The 19,358-nt window shown below is 40.5% G+C and overlaps 1 protein-coding gene across 1 annotated transcript in view; it reads left to right on the top strand.

The window, feature by feature from the left end:
* SMURF2 (SMAD specific E3 ubiquitin protein ligase 2) overlaps window positions 1-19,358 on the top strand; it is a gene marked incomplete in the record, with an annotated part of 2,869,016 nt that overhangs the window by 1,788,139 nt on the left and 1,061,519 nt on the right. Inside the window, 1 exon segment of the mRNA XM_044080880.1 lies at window positions 178-262. Within this exon segment, the coding sequence (XP_043936815.1) occupies window positions 178-262 (85 nt within the window).

The following is a 19,358-nucleotide window of genomic DNA, read 5'->3' on the forward strand; positions in this document are numbered from 1 at the left end:
AAAGAAAGATGGATAAGTAATTGTTGGATATGATAGATGCTTTTATCCATTTCCTTCAGAAAGCTTTATTTATTAGTGCATTTCAGATTAGTATTATTATTGAGACTATACACATTTGTTCATGAGTGCATCATAGCATAGTCACTTTTTGTGTCTGCGGTTTCCTTTTTATAACAGAGCAAAGAACGACGCAGCAGGGTCAGGTGTATTTTCTACACACACAGACAGGGGTCAGCACGTGGCATGATCCTAGGGTGCCCAGGTAAGAAAATATCTGTATTTAAATTGTGATTAATGCAACTAAAGAAAATATTTTTTTGTGTTTTTACTGGAATTAACAAATATGCACTAAAAAGTATGAATTTCAAAAGCTTTAGAGACCATCCTTGATGTAATAATTCCTATGAAATTCAAGGTAACTCATCCTTTTCCATTTAAATGCAGTATACATGTTCTGTATATGTCAAACTTCCTGTAAACCCCTTTCTTCTACGTCTTTCTCCCTCCCATCTCTGCCTGTCTAACCTCTCCAATAGCTCCTTTGTAGCATCTATCTTCTACTCCTTGTCCACTGAAGATATGCCTTTACACTCAATCATTGCAGATGAATCTTCATGTATACAGTTTTGTACATATATTTTTTTCTGTACTTATGCAGGCTTGAGTGTTTACTTTATGTATAACTAAACTGTAGCTTGTCTGCATTTGTTAAATTGTTTTATTAAGCTTGTTAAATTGTATTTTGGAAATGTTCTCCCCGGGCCTCCGCTGAAAAAAGGCTATTAGCCCAGTTGGACCTCCCCAGTTAAAAATTAAATAAATAAATAAATACATTAATGCAGCACATATATTTTCTTTACTATTATCATCAGTTTAACATTACAAAAATTGCTGAATTCTTGCTTCCCTTAAACCTCACTCCTCCTCTTCCTGAGCATTATTATGCATGTATTGTCCTTCCCTTTTCTAAAGATCCCTGTTCCGGTTCTTTTATCTCCTTTATAGTATTCTATACCTCAAATACAGTTGGTGTGGACTTTGATTTTCTTTCTCTAGGAATTGCTTTTTTTGGCAGCCAACAGAATTAAACTTAAATGAGGCCTTGCTATGTCTAGGCAATTCAGATCTGTATCCCAGCTCGAAAATCATTTCTGTAGTTATAGCCATTTACTTGCCCAATATTTATGATAGAGTACTCTGTAGGGAATTTTTTTTTAAAATCTGCAATTCATTACACTTCCAAAACATATGTTCCCTTTACCTTTTTCTTCTCCCTCACACCTCCATTTGCTTTCTACTTGAGGAAAATGTCTTTGAAGTCTTCTTGGGGCATACAAATACCTATGCGAACACTTCCAAGCAGTGATCCTAATCCTTTTGGAATTGATTGCATACTTGGGGGTCATACATGTATCTTCCCATTGTTTTCTCATAAACTGCTTTTCTAGTCTCTCTTCCAATCTTTTCTAACCTCCCTCTAATTGATTCTTGCAGTTGTCATGCAGTATTTTGTATGGCCTATTAATTATCCCATTTTAAACAACTGCATTTGTTCTAAATTCAATGAAAAACTCTACCAGTGCAAGTCTTTAACTTAAAATGTCCTCATCCCTTTATCTTTGCCTGTACTCTGAGATCAGACCCTGATAGGGAAGGCAATCTCTAGACTGCAGTTCAAATGTCTTCTTGGCCTCCTCCCACTCTTATCACCTTTTCTTCTTGAATTATTTGCTCCCAATATCTTGGTTTCTTTGTCACGTTTCTCCAGTAGATTCCATCCCTCTCTTGCCTGTTTTCTGTACCCCTACTTGCATTCATTCAAGACTTGAACCCAGGACCCTGTACACTACAGTCAGAGCAACATACCACTATGCCAAATCAGCAGTTTCCTGAAGGATTCAAAGACAGAAACTTAAATGGCTATCGTTTAGTGAATTCAGTTCTCACTTCTCACCATAGCTCGTAACCTCTTAGCACGAAAAAAATGGACAAAGCCAATAATGGGAGAAATACAGAATTCAGTTCTCACTTCTCACCATAGCTCTCAACATCTTAGCACAAAAAAACCTGGATAAAGCCAATAATGGGGGAATATAGCCCCAAAAATAGGGACAAATTTCATATACTGATCTTATAAACTTAGAAAATTGCTAGAATAAAATGTTTTGTGTTACCATTTATTTTCTGAAGAATATGGAGTCTAAAATTCAAATGCCTGTCATTATTTAGTGAATTCAATCCTTCACTGATTTGTCACAAAAATCCAGAAAACCACATATTTTATGAGGAACAGAACAAAAATATGAGGCATAAATCTGGAAAGTTTTCAGAAGTAGTGGTGGGTAGGGAGTTTAGGCTCTTGTTACCTGTACCCAATGCACAGGATTTGAGCCTGAGTACCTCTAGCCACCAGGTATAGTCTTCTGGGGCATTACACACACACACACACACACACACACACACACACACACACACACACACAATGAAGACAGCTGCATAATAAATACCGCTGCAAGCCTCGCAGCTTGTTTCCACACTCTGAAGTCAGCCTGCAATCATAAAAAGTAAATCCATGAAGTCCTCTGCTTGTTTTTGCAGCCTCAAGTTTCTGTTCACACACACACTGCACCTCAGCCACACAGCCGCATAATAAATACCTTGCGGCTTGTTTCCATTTGTGGAACCAGCACCATTCCTGCTTCTTGCAGCTATACATTCCCTTGTGGCTTGCTGGAGCAGCCAGAAATACACACACGTGAGCTCAATTCCAACAGGCTAGCAGGTTGTTTCATGGAAATGACTTCATTGCGCATGTGATGAAGTCAGCTCAAAACGCCAAATTTTTTAAATAAAAATCCGGAAATTAAGGGGTGCCACTCAGAAATCGTGGCACCCCATTATTTGGACCCCAAAACTCTGTGAAAACCGAGTAATTCGGTATGGTTGGGGAGGTATGCTGTCTGCTCTTTTCCTTTATTTCTAGAATCCTCCCCGCATACCTCTCAACCTGAAAACATCAAAAATCTGGACAAAGTCCCATGAAAAGTAGGTACAACTGGCCAAAAATCTGGACGCTGATTAACATAAAATTTAAATTCATAATTATCTAACCCCATCTACTCCAATGGAATTATGGGATACTGACATTCTAATCCAAATTGATGAACAAACAAAATATTAAACCAGAATCTATTCATGAAAAGTTGAAAGCAGAAATTTAACATTTGCAGGCAGTTCTGCATAATTGTTGTCATGTGTTAAGGTCTTTGCTGCCTGATTTATGCAGAAGGGAATAATGAAGTACATCAGTTTTGTTGCACTCCTGGATTTTTTAAGCATGTTGTCAGAGCGAGTTGGCTTGGGAAGGAATTGGTCAAACATTCAGGGACTGTTCTTTCCTTTTATATTTATAATCTTCCAAAACAAGCAGAGCTTGGAGCAGATAAAAAAATTAAAGTCAGAATGGCAACACGGAAAGAAATGATAAAAAATGTAATTAATTCCACTGCAGAGAAAGTTGTCAAGTGTCTTCTGAAGTAACAGAAGATGACTGCTAGATGTCTGTAATACAAACAGTTACTTAACAGTTACTAGGGCACAAGTGCCATGTTTGATAGTGTGTAGAGTTCTTCGGCTAAGATGTCCAGCAGAGATTATACATTGTGATGGTAGTTGATAGAACCTGCCTTTACATAAGTTAGTTCAACACTGTTTTTCTGTACATGACACCAGCATGTAACCCAGATAGCTTATGACTGCCACTGTTAACGCAGACTGGTAAGAAACTGGTTCTGGGATGGGAGATTGGGGTGCTTTCATTAAGGAAAGATCAACAAAAGTGATGATGTTGGCTACCTTTAAAGCAGTCGTATTCAGTGAATCTGGAAAAAAAATCAAAAGGAAGTCTGAGTTCTACTAGTGACGGTAATCTTGTAATGCCATTCCTTTTCTTTGCTGTTAGGATTTTTTTTCCTGAATTATCCTCTTGTTATTTTAAGTACTTTTGAGTTCCACGAATCTCATGGTTATGATCAAATATAGTATTCCATCTCAACTAAGTTTCCCTCTCCTTTTTTTTCACAGAACCTTATGTCATAAAGCAGTTTTACACGCACACACACACACACTGGCTATCACAACAATTTAGCAAGCTCTGTTGAAGTATGTTTATACTTTGTGAGAAAACAGCCAGTTAACAACTTTCTTGGCTGCTTATGATATGCATATACACATCAGTCATCAGGTCTGGCTAGCAGGAGTGTTATGACACAGCTGTAACATTCATGCACATTCCAGATCATACTTGTTTTATCAGAAGACAGAGCATGTTTGTGCTGCCCTTCCATAGTTTCAAAAATGAGCAACAAAAAAAAAAAAAAAACTGAAAACACTCCAACCAACAGTGTTCTAACCAACTTAAAAAAAATAAAATCTACTGCTGAAATTAACCAAGCTCCACAATGACTGAAACAGAACACACTAAAAGACCAAAGCGTTCAATAAAACGTTTATATGCTAAAGTATTTTCTGTTTCAGTCTTTGTGGAGCTTGATAATTTCAGCAGTGTTTTTTTTTTATTTTTTAAGTTTTAAAAATGAAACTGTAGAGAGTAGCTCCATGATTCTTAAATCTTTGGAGCATACTATACCTGTGTTAGGGACAAAAAAATGGATATGGCTGACACTGGTGGCTAACATAGTCCTTAGTCTGTACATCCAGCTTTGTTCTGAAAGACAAAACTTGTTCAGTAAATAGAACATGGAAATGAAAAGAAGGAAGAACAAGGAAAAGTGATATGTTAAACAATAGGCTGTTACAGTTCATGTCTGTTCACCAAACTGTGCTTTTTAAAAAAGAAAATAAACTTTCTGGACTGCCTCCAGCTAAATATATTTTACACCTAAATCACACAGCACATAGTGGTAGATATTTTGGCAGACAGATGTGATGATTTGTTTTTTAACCAAAACACTCATCAGCCATTTGTTATACTCACAGAAATCTTTAAAATATCACACAAGTTTTTTTTTTCTTAGAGAAAACAGTCTCTCGAGTATAAGGGGACATGCTATGAACTGCAACAGCAATTTAAAACATAAACAAACTTGGTCATTAGTGGTTGCAAGTCTACCATTTGCTCTGAAGTACCTATAAAACATGCAGACCTACCAAATCCATTATTTGCACTCAATATATTATACAGATAAATTCACTTCTTAAAAGCAACCATTTACTGAATTCCAAATTCCATTTTTTTCTCCAAGTTCAGCGTAACTTTTACATGGGATGCTTACATTTCTGAAACACTTTGAATGTTTTTCTTCTCCCCTGGGCACACAATACTGTCCCCAACAGTTCATCACCATTTAGTTCCACCTGCAGTATGGTAATGATAAACAAGGGTCTCAGTTCCAGAAGTCTGGCGGAAAGAGAATGTGATGAAAGAGGGAAATCACACACACTGAAATAAAATAAATAACAAGAAAACTGATAAGGAAGACTGGTGGTGACCTGAACTTGTCTTTGATCACCCAGAATTCAGAGGTTGTTGCAGAAAGTTCCAGGGAATGTAGTCAAAGTATTAACAGCACCTGAATATTCAGATACTGAAGAGGAAGCTGAAGAAAGGAAACTTGAGTTTTTAGTTGTTATGCGCTAATAACATGTCATATGAGTAAAACACACAAGCTAACCATTAAGAAAATGTGTGCCTACATTGTGCTGATACACACGCTGAAACTGTACTTATTGCATTGTAGTCTGCTGAGTACATTTTTTGTCTGAAGATCTCTCAATCAAAACTTTGTGATTTCTAGAGAACATAATATACGTAAGCTAGCATATGTAAAACCAACATGACTACAGCGTGATTAGAAACAACAATGCATATCTTACCTAGGTTTTTATTTTGATTGTTATACTCACAGTACTATTGATGTGATGCTGATACAATGTCCTCTTTCATTGGCTGCCGCAGGTCATAGGCCGGCCTGTGGTCATAATTTCCCATAAATAACTTTTTTAAAGCTCTTGAAAAAGAAAAAAGGTAATTTGAAGGGGCCACTGAGGAATTCGTGGCACTCCATTATTTTACCCTCAAAATCGTGAAATTCTGAGAAATTCGGTACGGTTGAGAGGTATGCCTCCCAGATCTTAAAAATGTTAAAAACAGCTTGTATGATTTCAGAAAACATTAACTTTTAGCTGTATAAAAAGTACACTGGCTACCTTTAAATAAAACTAAATTGCATACTGTTCTATTAAACTCACTAAAGTATTAAGGCTGTTGGGAGGGGCTACCCTCTCTGATTCTCTTCCCATAATTTAAAACTTTATTTTTCACTGAACTGCTTGCCATTGTACCTTTAAATTTTGAATCCCACACAGCAAAGAGGGCAAAAGAAAACACTCAAGATTAGTTGTTTGCACCTGTAGGCAGCTCAACTCTGTTTATAAGCAGCCAGAAATGAGAAAAAAATAGCTATCAACTTTGCATATGCATGAACTAATCTTTGTAAATTTTGATGAAAATGCAATGTACGGAATTTTCCCCAGCCACCTGCCACCAGCTGCAGTCTTGTTTTCCACTGAGGATTTTCTAGTGAAAAAAAAACAAGCTAATATTTTTGTAGATGCAAGAAATATTGCATTTTTCATGCCTTTTATAATTTTGACTTATTTTCAAGTCTATTTGCTTACAAGAAAATTGTTTACAGCTTAAGCCAAAGGGCATTACTCTACACATCCACTCTTTAAAAACAAAGGAAGTTATTGTAATTCTGTATATAACATAACCAGTGCACTTTTACACCCTACAGCCTTATAATACGGCATTCAGTTTATATCATAAAATATCTTCTACAAATATTAATAAAAACAAAACCAGTAATATTACTTGATTATCTTTTTTCCCTTTAATGTTCGAAACATTAATGTCAAAGTGGGATGTATTCTTTGCAGACCATCCACAGGTTTAACAAGTCAACAACATTCATCTTTCTCAGCAACATTTTCATCTAAAGCTGTATTTCACAAATGCAACTGATGCTTTATAGTCTTCCATTTATTCACTAATTTCAGTGCTGCTGATCTTCTCCCTGACCATCTTTATCTTGCAACACCAAACACTGGTTCAACTCCAAGGCACTCCTAATTCTTCTAGTCAACTCCTGTGTTTTTTTCTGCCCAGCAAGCATTTTCCTTTAGAACATTGGAAAAGATTTCATTGGCAAAGACTCTCTGAGCTTTATCATCAGAAGAAGGAGATGCAGAGTCGCCTTCTGCTTGCTGGCTCACTTTTTGTTGGATACATTTTTATTTCCTCCTTCGCTGTTCTGCATCCAAAAATGTATTTAATCTGCCAGAAAAAAGTGTGAAGGCAGCTGAATATAGCAACTTGAATCTCACACCTGCCTCTCAGTATTACCTGTCTGCTGGGATAAATTTGCTTCTCTTCTGCCTGATGTACAGTGAATAATAATCAATTTCCAGTTTGCTCTCCATTTCTAATCTCACTAGAGAATATCCTGTACATTAATAGTATGACCCATGGAATTTTTTATTAAATGTAAGAACCTTTTTTGCATTTCCTACATTGGAGGTACAAGTACTCCAGTTTATTGAGGAGTAATCAAAGTTTCCCAAAATAATGGAGTCATCAAGAACTACCCATTTATGTCCCAGTCTCCAAAGCTGTTGCCTTTTTTGATCTTAGTAGCACTACTACGTACCTTTCCCTAGGAACACCATGATTTACTTATTAAAACAGAAAGGGATTAAAGATTGTTGTCCACTTGGATGTTTTTTTTTTTATTCAGAAATAACATTTTTTTGTTTTGCCACATTTCCTCTAGATTCAGGCCTCCTGACTTCTCCCATACCTCCCTCCTTCTGGAGCCAATGCATTAGGGGGTACCCCAGTGTGTCCCTTTGTCAAATGGATCCCACCCATTTAGATGAACAGAGCCTTTAAGGCTGTGTTGGCTATGTATGCTATGGAAATCTCCCAAGACAGAGAGAGGCACGTAGATACCAAGGCTATCATACTGAGGGCGGTCCTGTATCTTCCTGAGCTCAACCTACTCCATTGCTTGAGTATAAGCAGTGGTTAGTGAGATGTGGCTTGTGAGGACATGCCTGCCCCTGGCACATGAACAAACATGTCTTGTTTATCATTCCACATGCCTATCTTGGTAATGCTGGATTCACAGTTTGATCTTATCATTACACCTACCCCAGGATGGACATGCCTGTCTCTCTCTTCCATCTCCACTGGAAATTGGAAACCTTAGTTGCTGCGTGATAGTAGTTGCCTGGGCCATAGTCAAGGCTTTACCCTTCTGTGCTACTGCAGTAGCACAAAAGCCGCCATTTTGAAATTATTGGAACTATGTACACACAGATATTATCTTTATAGTCATCTCCTGCTACTGAATGAAATGCTACATTTTTAAGGCTGCATTTTAGTATTTTAAAGCTCATCCTATAACATAAGCCCCAAGCGTGCATTCATCTGTATTAAAACTTTTTAAGGCTGACCATTTAAGTTTGTGTATTAATGTGGCCATTCCTAAAATTTTAATAACTGCAACAGTTAAGTACCCAAATCTTTTTTTATATATTTTTTTGTATTTTGTTCTGCAGACACGGCTCATTTTTTTGCGGCCAGTATTTCTTAGGCATTACTTTCTCATTGCATTACATCCATATATACAGATAGTTCTAGTATTGGCAGCAATGCTCTTCTAACCTGACAATATACCTAAACAATCATTCCAATAATTAGTGCCCAAGCTCTTAAAAAATACCTAAACTAGTGCTTGCGTTAGTATAATATGGTAATCTGTTCTGTACATCAGCTACTGTCTCAGGTAAGCAGTTAGATCTCTCATTCCTATATAAGCTTTTACGTAGGTTGTCTGAATATTCTCTGTTACATTTTATAGCCCTAAACATTCCTAAAGGTATTTGTTTCTAAATGCAGTGTATATACCTGAATAAGGTCTCCTTTTAATTAGCTATGTGACGCACTGTACAAGTTCAGATATTTTAGTCTTTAGTAATAAGTCAAATTTTCACATCTATGGATGCCCATGGAGTATTTTTGCTGTACTTTCTAGAAATGCTTGTTTTTTTGTAAGTGTCAATATTGTTGTACTATACTCGTACACTAGTTCGGGTCTAATGTAACTTAATGTTTTCTACATTTCTGATTTCATAGACTTTATAAATCTATTTATACAATGTATAGTTTTATAACGATCATTAACAACTAGGTTGATATGATTAGAAAAACTCAAAGCTGGATCTATCCATATAACCAGGTCTTTGAATGAAGCGCAGTTTTAATTACTGTGTGCTGTATTAAATATTCACCCTTTAATCTATGCCTCCCAAATCTCATATGCTTACTTTTGAATGTATTTATTGGCCCATTTGGTCAATTCAAATTCTTTTGCAGATGTGCCATATCATAAAATATGTAGTCAGTTTATCCTTTTCAGATCATCTGCGTATAGACTGTAGAACACCTCAGTAGAAAAAGGTAGATCTGACAGATACAATCTAAACAAGATGGACCTAGGATTGAGCCCTGTGGGACACCCTTACTGTAACCAGGAATTTAACCTGTTCAGTTATGTTATACATGCAGTGTCCTGATGTTCATCGTGTTACACTGCTGCAGTCATTACACTAGGGTTATCCTGCCGTCAGGCGGTCCCACAGTCGGCCAGAGTTCCAAAGTCTTGGTCCGGCGTCGGTTGCTGTCGCCTCCTCCCTGACGTCAGTGTGACAGGGGTATATAAGATGCAGCCGACGCCATTTTCTTCAGTCTTTCTTGCCGCGCGGTGCCCGACGCAGAAGCAGTTCGCAAGTGCCGGTCGGCCGACTCCTGAGATTTTCATTCCGAATACAGAAGCGAAGTCTTCTAAAAAAGCTAAGTACCCCATTGGGGAAACTTTTTCTTGCCTCAGACCGATGTCAGTAAAAGTTAATAACTGTATTTCTTGTGGGAAGCAAATACCTCATAAGGATTTCCACTCCTATTGTATTCCATGCCTAGGCCCTGACCACAACGTCACTTGTTGTCGGTTTTGTGCTAGGTTTAACAAGCGCACTATTAAACGTCGGTTTGATTTTGCCCGACATTATTTTGGTAGAAAATTAAATTACACCATGCTGTCGGAAATTACGACGACCGCAATGCATAAAAAGTGCAAGGGTAGGCATCCGAGGCCCAAAACTGACGACGAGACCTCTTCTAGGCCGGTCGCCGGTTCTCCGGTTTTCAGCGAGGCACCTACGCAGCCCCTGACGACCGCTTCCACAGAACCACAGACCGCATCCAACTCCCACGTCGAGCTGGCTGGGCCTTCGGACACACTAGGTCTTCAGCTTACCGATCCTAACCCTACAGAGGGAATCGAAGCAGCTGAGCAGTCCACAGTTACAGAGGGTGTTTTCAGACCTACCCAGTTAACCATGAAACCCTCTGTTAAGTCTAAGCCCCCCTTAAAAACAAAGAAACAGACACAACTCTCTCCAGGACAGGCTTTCATGCCTATGAAACAAATGCTAAAAATGGCCGAGGACCTAATCACCCTGATCAGGGGGTCCCATCCCCCTCCTGATAAAAGGCCCAGACAGGATGCAGACTATGAATCTTCTGACCAGGTGTCCATTTCCATGGACCTAGGATATTCTTTACCCCCTTATGAGGATTCTGATGCTGAGGAATCAATTCCATCAGCCTCTCCGCCTGAGGATTACTCCTTTGGGGAGACCTTACATACCATGAGGGAGCACTTCCATTGGGAAGGTCAGGATTACTCAGAATCCAAGAAAAGGCTCAGAGACTTCCTCTTATTGCCTCAACACAGACCTCTTGCTATCCCGCCAGTTCTAGACATTGTGGATGATGTGTACACTGAATCCAGTTTGAACCTTGACTCCTTACCCCCCAGCCCCAGTTAAACCTGATGGATATTACAGAGTCCCTGACTCTCACAAATGTCTGTACAAAAGCCCTGTTGCTGACCCTGAAACTATTTCTCAGGGACCCAAAGGGATTAAGGCATCTTCAGCAAAAAACCCAGTTCCCTCTGACAGAGATTCTGGAGCTTTAGACAGATGGGGAAAGAAGGTATGTACGTCTGCAACTTTAGCAATGAGAGCCTTGAATTGCCAGTTTCACATGTTAAAATATCAGCAATTTTTGAAGTCTCAGTTGAAACAAAAGATGCTTCCAGATTCAGATCCTCCTAACTTAAAAGAAATGCAGGATATATTGCATGCTGCTGAACAAGTGGGAAAACATACTTTGCAATGTGGGTTTGACTCCTTAGAGTCCTCCTGTAGAGCAGCAGTTACAGGCTTTGTCATTAGAAGGCATGCTTGGTTAACAGAACATACGTTACAAGATCATGTTAAGGTCAAATTATTGGATGCACCATTGCAGCGGGATGTGCTGTTTGGAGTTAAGACAGAGGAGGTATTAAAGAAGATGGAGGATAAGGCAAAATCTATGCAAACGGTGAAAGATTTCTTACAGGTGCAGCCTCCTCGTTTTAGCAGAAATTGGCCAACAAAGAATTGGTTCTTTCCAATCACAGAAAAACCTCAAAGGGGCAGATACAGACATCCAAGAGGTAGAAGTCTGACACAAGGCCCTTACAGGCCTTGACAATGGGCACACCAGGCCAGAAAGAAGGAGAAGACGGGCCTCAACCTTATAAAAAACAGACTCAATGACTTTCCACTACAGCTGCCAAACAGTTCTCTCTTGGCAGCCCCCTCAGGAGGAAAACTGGCACTTTTCTATCACAACTGGCATTGCATCACCAAAGACAAATGGGTTCTCAACATTCTATCTCAAGGTTACAGGTTACATTTTCACACCCTACCAAGGCTAAAAGGAATGCCAAATCTGCCACCAAATCAATGGGCAGAGGCTCAAATACAAATTACAGCACTCATGGACATGAGAGCTATTCAAAAGGTACCACCACAGGAACAAGGACAAGGATTTTACTCGAGACTTTTTCTGGTTCCCAGAAAGGACAAAGCCTGGAGACCCATTCTGGACCTTTCTACACTAAACACTTACCTGGATGTACCGAAATTCAAGATGTTGACACTACAGCAACTTCTTCCCATGCTGGGCAAGAAAGCTTGGCTTGTGATGTTGGACCTCAGAGGCATACCTGCATGTCCCCATCAGACAAAACTGCAGAAGATACCTCAGATTTCTAGCTGGTTCAATGCACTATCAATTCTCTGCACTGCCCTTTGGCTTATCTACTGCGCCCAGGGTCTTCACAAAGTGCCTGGCACCAGTAATTGCATTTTGCAGGCAAAAAGGAATTCAAATTTATCCATACCTGGACGACTGCCTGATTCAAGCAGAGAGCAAGGACATTCTACTAAAGCATCTGGCGTACGTAAAAAAAGTTAAGTTGCCTGGGGTACACAGTAAACAAAAAGAAATCAAAACTAATGTCCTCACAACAGATAATATTCCTGGGTGCCAGATGAACACAACGGCCCAGATGGCTTATCTCACGCCAGACAAGCAAGGACAACTGACTCAATATTTGCAATTAATGGCAGCAAAGACCCAACTCCCTGCAAGAAAAATTCTGCAGGCCTTGGGCTACATGGCATCTTGCATACTACTAATTCCATATGCCAGACTGCATATGAGGAAACTACAATGGTACCTAAAGAGCGTATGGTCTCAACACTGTCAAAGTTTGGAAACAGTTATAGCACTAATTCCTTGCCTACAACAGGAGTTTTGATGGTGGGCACAAGCTTGTCACCTCAACAAGGGACAGCCTTTCACGCAACACACAGCCAGGCAAACACTGACAACAGATGCATCGGATTACGCCTGGGGAGCACACATGGCAGGAAAATGTATCCAGGGTGAGTGGCCCACAGAGCAAAGACATCTCCACATCAATCAAAAAGAGATGCTAGCTGTACAAAATGCTATTATAGCTTTCAAGGACCTATTGCATCCAGGACAATTACTACTAAAGACAGACAACACCACAGTTATGTGGTACGTAAACAAGCAAGGGGGCACACACTGCTACCACCTCTGCAGACAAGCCATGACCTTGTGGAACACAGCTCTAAACTACCAAGTTCATCTGCAAGCACAATTCCTGCCAGCAGAAACATTATGGACCCACATGAATGGGAACTGAATCCACAAATATTCAGAATGATAACACAAAAATGGTGGAGCCCAGACCTACATCTGTTTGCTTCCCCAAAGAACTGCCAATTACAGAAATTCTGCACAAGGAGCTACCATCCACAAGCATGGAAAGTGGATGCCCGCTCATTCAGCTGGAAAAAACTACAAGTATACGCTTTCCCTCCTTTACCTCTCCTCACAAAGGTACTCATAAAAGCCAGGCAGGAAGAGCCAAAAATGATACTGATTGCACCGGACTGGCCACGCCAGCACTGGTACCCAATCTTAAACCTCATCAGGCCCATAATTGAGTACAATGCCCCTTTTGGGATGTACCTTACCAGACACCTGCAGCAACTGGAAAGACCCCAAAAGTACCTCACCAAGAGGATCAAAGGGCTCAGACAGATGCCATATGCTGCCCGGTTAAAGAAACTCCAGCTCTACTCAGTGGCATACCGCCTGTTCAGAGGCGATCTGTGCCTGACGTATAAAGCCATGTCCAACCCGGAATTAATGGACATGCTGCACCTCAGAAAATCCAAATCCCATCGAGCTCTGGCGCTCGAGACTTGAACCTCAGCACTGAAATAAATGGGACATGCTGGAGGGACAGATTCATAACCCAGAGGCTCCCTTCACTCTGGAATAAAATCCCAGTCCAGGTTAGGCAGAGTCCCTCATTGACTCTCTTCAAGAGGAATCTTGATGAGTGGATGGGAGATCATAGGTTTACCCCGGGTATCACTTCTGTGTCACTGTTAGACAGAGGCACAGTATACTAACCTCGAAAAAGGGCATAGCAAAATAAATTTAAAATGGGTGGCGAAAGCCAAACACATTCTGGCTAGGCTTATAAATGCCCTAGGGCAGATAGCCTAGTATGAACCTAAGAACCACCCTGGATTTTGCCTCAAATCCCAGAGTTGCTGACACAGCACAACAATCAGATACTTCACAGCCAGCTAAAGACCTTAAACCTAGCTGCATGGAAAATTCCCTAGTCAAGCAAGCAATGCCTCTCTCCAAAGCTGTTATGGATGTCATTCTGGAGGCCAGAAGACCTAGCACCAGGAAAGCATACACTGATAAATGGAAGAGATTCTATGCCTGGAACCAAGTGCACAGCCTTGACCCGCTTGTCCCAAACATTCCTCAGATACTGCAATACTTAACTGAGATGCTGGACAAGGGTCTCTTTTTTCATCCATCAAGATCCACGCCTCAGCTATCTCTGCTCATTACAACACGGATCCACCAATTTTTTCTAATCCTTTGCTCAAACAATACTTCAGAGGGGCTAAAAACATAAGACCGCCCCGTAGTGCACCTACACCAAATTGGGACCTCAACTTTGCTTTGGAAAAATTAACTCTACCTCTTTTTGAGCCAGCTAACACAGCAGAAATAAAATACATCTCTTGGAAAACTGCTCTGCTACTGGCAATTACATCAGCACGAAGAGTTTCAGAATTACAGGCACTAATGGCAGTGGAACCTTTCCTCATCTTTTACCAGGACAGGGTGTCTTTAAGAACTAACCCTACGTTTATGCCAAAGGTGGTATCAAGTGTGGCTCTAAATCAAACTATTCACTTGCCAACTTTTTATCCAAAACCACAGAGCAAAGGGGAGAAACTTCTACATTCTTTGGACATCCACAGACAGTTATGCTTCTACTTGGACAAAATCAAAGCTTTCAGAAAATCTGAGCAATTATTGGTAGCATATGCTACCGGAGCACAGGGAAAAGCTATTTCAAAGCAGACTGTTTCAAAATGGATAGGACACTGTATACGTTTCTGCTATACCCACCATGGGAAACCTGTACCTAGCAGCATTAGATCTCACTCCACCAGGGCAACAGCCACTTCAACTGCCTACCTCAGAGGGGTACCTATCAAGGATATTTAGGAAGCAGCAACATAGAGTTCTGTGCATACCTTCACCAAACATTACCATTTGCCTTTATACTCCAAATCCAGAGCTGGCTTCGCCACTGCTGTACTGCAGGGCCTTATAGCCACCCCTAATGCCTTATAGATCCAGCCTCCCTACCTCAGCTTTGGGATTCCACCCAAGTGTAATGACTGCAGCAGTTTAACACGATGGACATAGTACAGTTTTGTACCTACCATAAATGTAGATGTTCGAGTGTTGACACTGCTGCAGTCCAGGTTACCCTCCCTCCTTCCCCTCTTACTTTCTGGTACTTACCTAGGGCATCTAACCCTTTTACCTATGGGGAGTATTTACTGGTAACTAAAAATTGTTGTTTGCTTTTCTTTTGTATTGATTACTAGCAATTTGAATTGCCTACCTATTTGGGGGCACCTGACATCTGGGGCAAGAAAAACTGAAGAAAATGGCGTCGGCTGCATCTTATATACCCCTGTCACACTGACGTCAGGGAGGAGGCGACAGCAAACGACATCGGACCAAGACTTTGGAACTCTGGCTGACTGCGGGACCGCCTGACGGTAGGATAACCCTAGTGTAATGACTGCAGCAGTGTCAACACTCGAACATCTACATTTATGGTAGGTACAAAACTGTACTTTTGTAAGCCATGCAGCTTTCTATCTTATCAAGATTACCCTATCAAAGGCTGCACAATTTTTCATTTATAGCTGCTGTTATATTGATATATATAACATCATGTTGCAGGTTGTGGTAGATCTGTTTTCAACATATGCATGCATCTGGGTTCAGGTTCCAACCTTTTTAATTCTGAAAATAATTTATCTGAAGTTACTTTCTTGTTGTGGAAAAATTATGGAGAAGGTTAATTTTACGGGTCAGTGTGACTGTGTCTTTATTTTGTTTCCATCTCCTTTAAATATGGGTTTAACAAGTGCATGTCCCCAATGTTGAGGAATTTCCTCATACTTAAATGACCTAGTGAGTAATGAATATAAAGCCATGCTGGAGAGTTCTCAGGTCATTATTACTAATTCCATCTCCTCCCTGTGCGTTGTTGGGTCCAGTTTCTATATTTTTTCAGTAGAATCTAATAAAATTTCAGTATCTGAAGTTACCTGAATGTTACTAGGACGATTCATCACCCCTTTTCTGGAGCTAATTGCATACACTTTTATAAAGATATCTGTAGTCTGGTGTTCATAGGTAAGTACAATGCTAGCTGCCCGTGCAGGCCATTTTAAGCTCGCTTTTTATGCTCAAAATAACCTAACCCTTTTGGTTATAGATTAGCCTTACTCATCCCATGGTTGATATATTACCCCTAATGAGAATAATTGGAATCATACCATAGTTAATTTGAGAGGACCCATGCATGGGTTAAAGCATTTAGCTGCTTCCTTTGTCCATTAGTACTACAGGGAGTAGCCCAGGGGTAAATTTTCTGTTTCCCCTCCATAGATCCTAAGTTGTGCTTGAATATGGGCTGGGATAAACTTTGTTTTATGTGGATGGGGAGTCTGTTCCACAGCAGCTGTTTACCACAAAACAGCAGTTGTGTTTGAGAATACGTTTTAAAGTCTACACAGAGTTCATCAATTTCTGTCTTTACTCTTGCTATGTCTTGTGTATCTATGTAATGGTTTCCTGTTATGTTCAGTGTCTTTGTAGACATTTTATTCAATTTTTTTCTTGATCTCGTGTCACCACTGTTTAGTTTGTATGTCCAGCTTCTTTGACAGTTTTCAAAATTATAGATGTTAAGTTGTCAATCTCGCCTTCATTCTTGCTGGATGGGTTCAGAGCCGAACCTTGGCTCCGACTCGGCCACTTACTAAAGCTCAAGAGCTAATTTTACCGGCTCGAGGCAACCCTATATCCCATGATGCTAGGCGATAACTACCCAGATCTCGTTTGTTGTGGCGTCGGAGCCGATACCTCCCCCTTCGGCTCCGTCATCCTCTGCTCCAGTCTCCTCCTTGATGCCTTCATTGGAGGGATCTGGGTGCCTGGTCTCTCTCGCCGGCTCCGAGGGGGCGAGTGGCATCGGACCCTTGTCTGACCCCGTTCTCCCTCTCGGAGCATCGGCACTGATGAGCTCGGCCCCGACATCGGCTTCGGAGCCGTCCTTGTCGGTGCGGCCTGGGGTTCCTACTACTTCGGAGCGGGAGCCCTCTGGCCTGTCTGATAGGGGAGCCTTTGAAGTGATGAGGAGCGTACTAGCCCCAGGGCATGGTCAGCAGTCAGCTCCATCAGCTCCTCCCACTACAGTGCCTGCTAACATCTCTTGAAAAAGAAATACTGCCTCCAGGCTTCGGCTCCGTCATCCTCTGCTCCAGTCTCCTCCTTGATGCCTTCATTGGAGGGATCTGGGTGCCTGGTCTCTCTCGCCGGCTCCGAGGGGGCGAGTGGCATCGGACCCTTGTCTGACCCCGTTCTCCCTCTCGGAGCATCGGCGCTGATGAGCTCGGCCCCGACATTGGCTTCGGAGCCGTCCCTGTCGGTGCGGCCTGGGGTTCCTACTACTTCGGAGCGGGAGCCCTCTGGCCTGTCTGATAGGGGAGCCTTTGAAGTGATGAGGAGCGTACTAGCCCCAGGGCATGGTCAGCAGTCAGCTCCATCAGCTCCTCCCACTACAGTGCCTGCTGACATCTCTTGAAAAAGAAATACTGCCTCCAGGCGCCAATAACTAGTGCCCGACTCCACAACAATGTAAAAAATAATGCAAATGAACTGCAAAAATCAGACTTCTCCAACAAGAACACAGTTGTAGTGAAAATCACTTTAATATATCCATACAGCACAAAAGGTCAAGCGCTTTCGTCAAAATTGACTTCATCAGAACACAGACAAGTTACACTAAAACCTTTTTATACATTTTCCTTAATGAGCCCATCATAATCAGAATAATTAAAATTTAAAGCAACAGTCTTTTAAAATGTTTCAAAGTACATAAAAATAAATAGAAATATATAAGAATGAAAAATGTGTGTTTGAGTTCATAAAATAGTACATAAAAAATGTGTAATCTAACAATTGTACAAAAACTTTTATATAATTTATGTATGATATATAATAACAAGTGTCTAAAAGGAATAATTATAATTTATTTGCTCTGAACTTTAATTCAGGTTTAATACTAATAGATTCATTTATACCAGGAAACTCAGCCCCGTTTAACCTGAGTTGCCATCTAGTTTCAGCCCTGAGTAATTTGTTGGTCCAGTCCCCCCCTCTAAAATCAGGAACAACCACTTCCAAAATACCAAACTTGAACCCATGGGAGGGATAGGTTTTGATGTGTTTGGACAGAGCATTTTTTTCATCCTGTCTTCCTATACAATAACAGTGCTCGTAAATTCTATGGTTCAGTTTTCTCTCTGTCTTGCCAATGTAATAACATGGGCAGGAATTGCATAGGGCTAAATAAACAACACCACAAGTGATACAAGAACCAGTCGCAAAAAAACACCTCAATGTCAAATGGACTGAGTTTAACCTTAGTACCCTCAAAGATGTAACTACAGTACTCACAACAACCACATTTGCGAGTACCTTTCCTTCTGTAATTCGAAATAGGTTTGTTCTCTAGAATATATTTTAAGTTGTTACTAACTCTGTATGTAAAAAGGGGTTCGGGACCCAAAACTGATGAAACATCCCTGTTACCCTTAAACATAGCCCAATTATTTCTAATAATCTGTTTCACCACTTCAGAGGTATCACCGTAAGTTAAAACCATAGCTTGGCTAAAATCCTTTGGTTCATTGTTTAACAGATACGCCTCCTCATCATTGGCCCCTAATAAGGGTTTGTATCTAATGTTCCATTCACTCATTACCTGGTCCCTAATTTTCTTTAACATGTCCCTGGGATAACCTCGATGGAGAAACATGTCCATAACTAACCTAATGTCGTCTTCCACAAGGGTTAAACTAGAACACATCCTTACTACCCTAACCATCTGACCCTTAACAATGTTCCTCTTAGTGTAAGGAGGATGGTTACTTGAATATTCAAGGTAATCGTTTGAAAAAGTGGGTTTTCTATATAAATGAATGAAATATCCCAACACGTAGGGCAACCAGCAAAGAATGAATCCAAAATACGATAACAGCTTCAGAAGTAAAGGCACCACACCAAACCTTGGAGGAAAACTCCTTTTATTCCACCGACTGAGCGCTTTCACCATAAAATGGCTTCTTCAGAGTCAGTGTATTACAAAAATCTT

Source organism: Protopterus annectens, chromosome 8.part0, assembly GCF_019279795.1.
Source record: "Protopterus annectens isolate FY-2018-M chromosome 8.part0, PAN1.0, whole genome shotgun sequence".
In the NCBI taxonomy this organism is placed as follows: Eukaryota; Metazoa; Chordata; order Ceratodontiformes; family Protopteridae; genus Protopterus; species Protopterus annectens.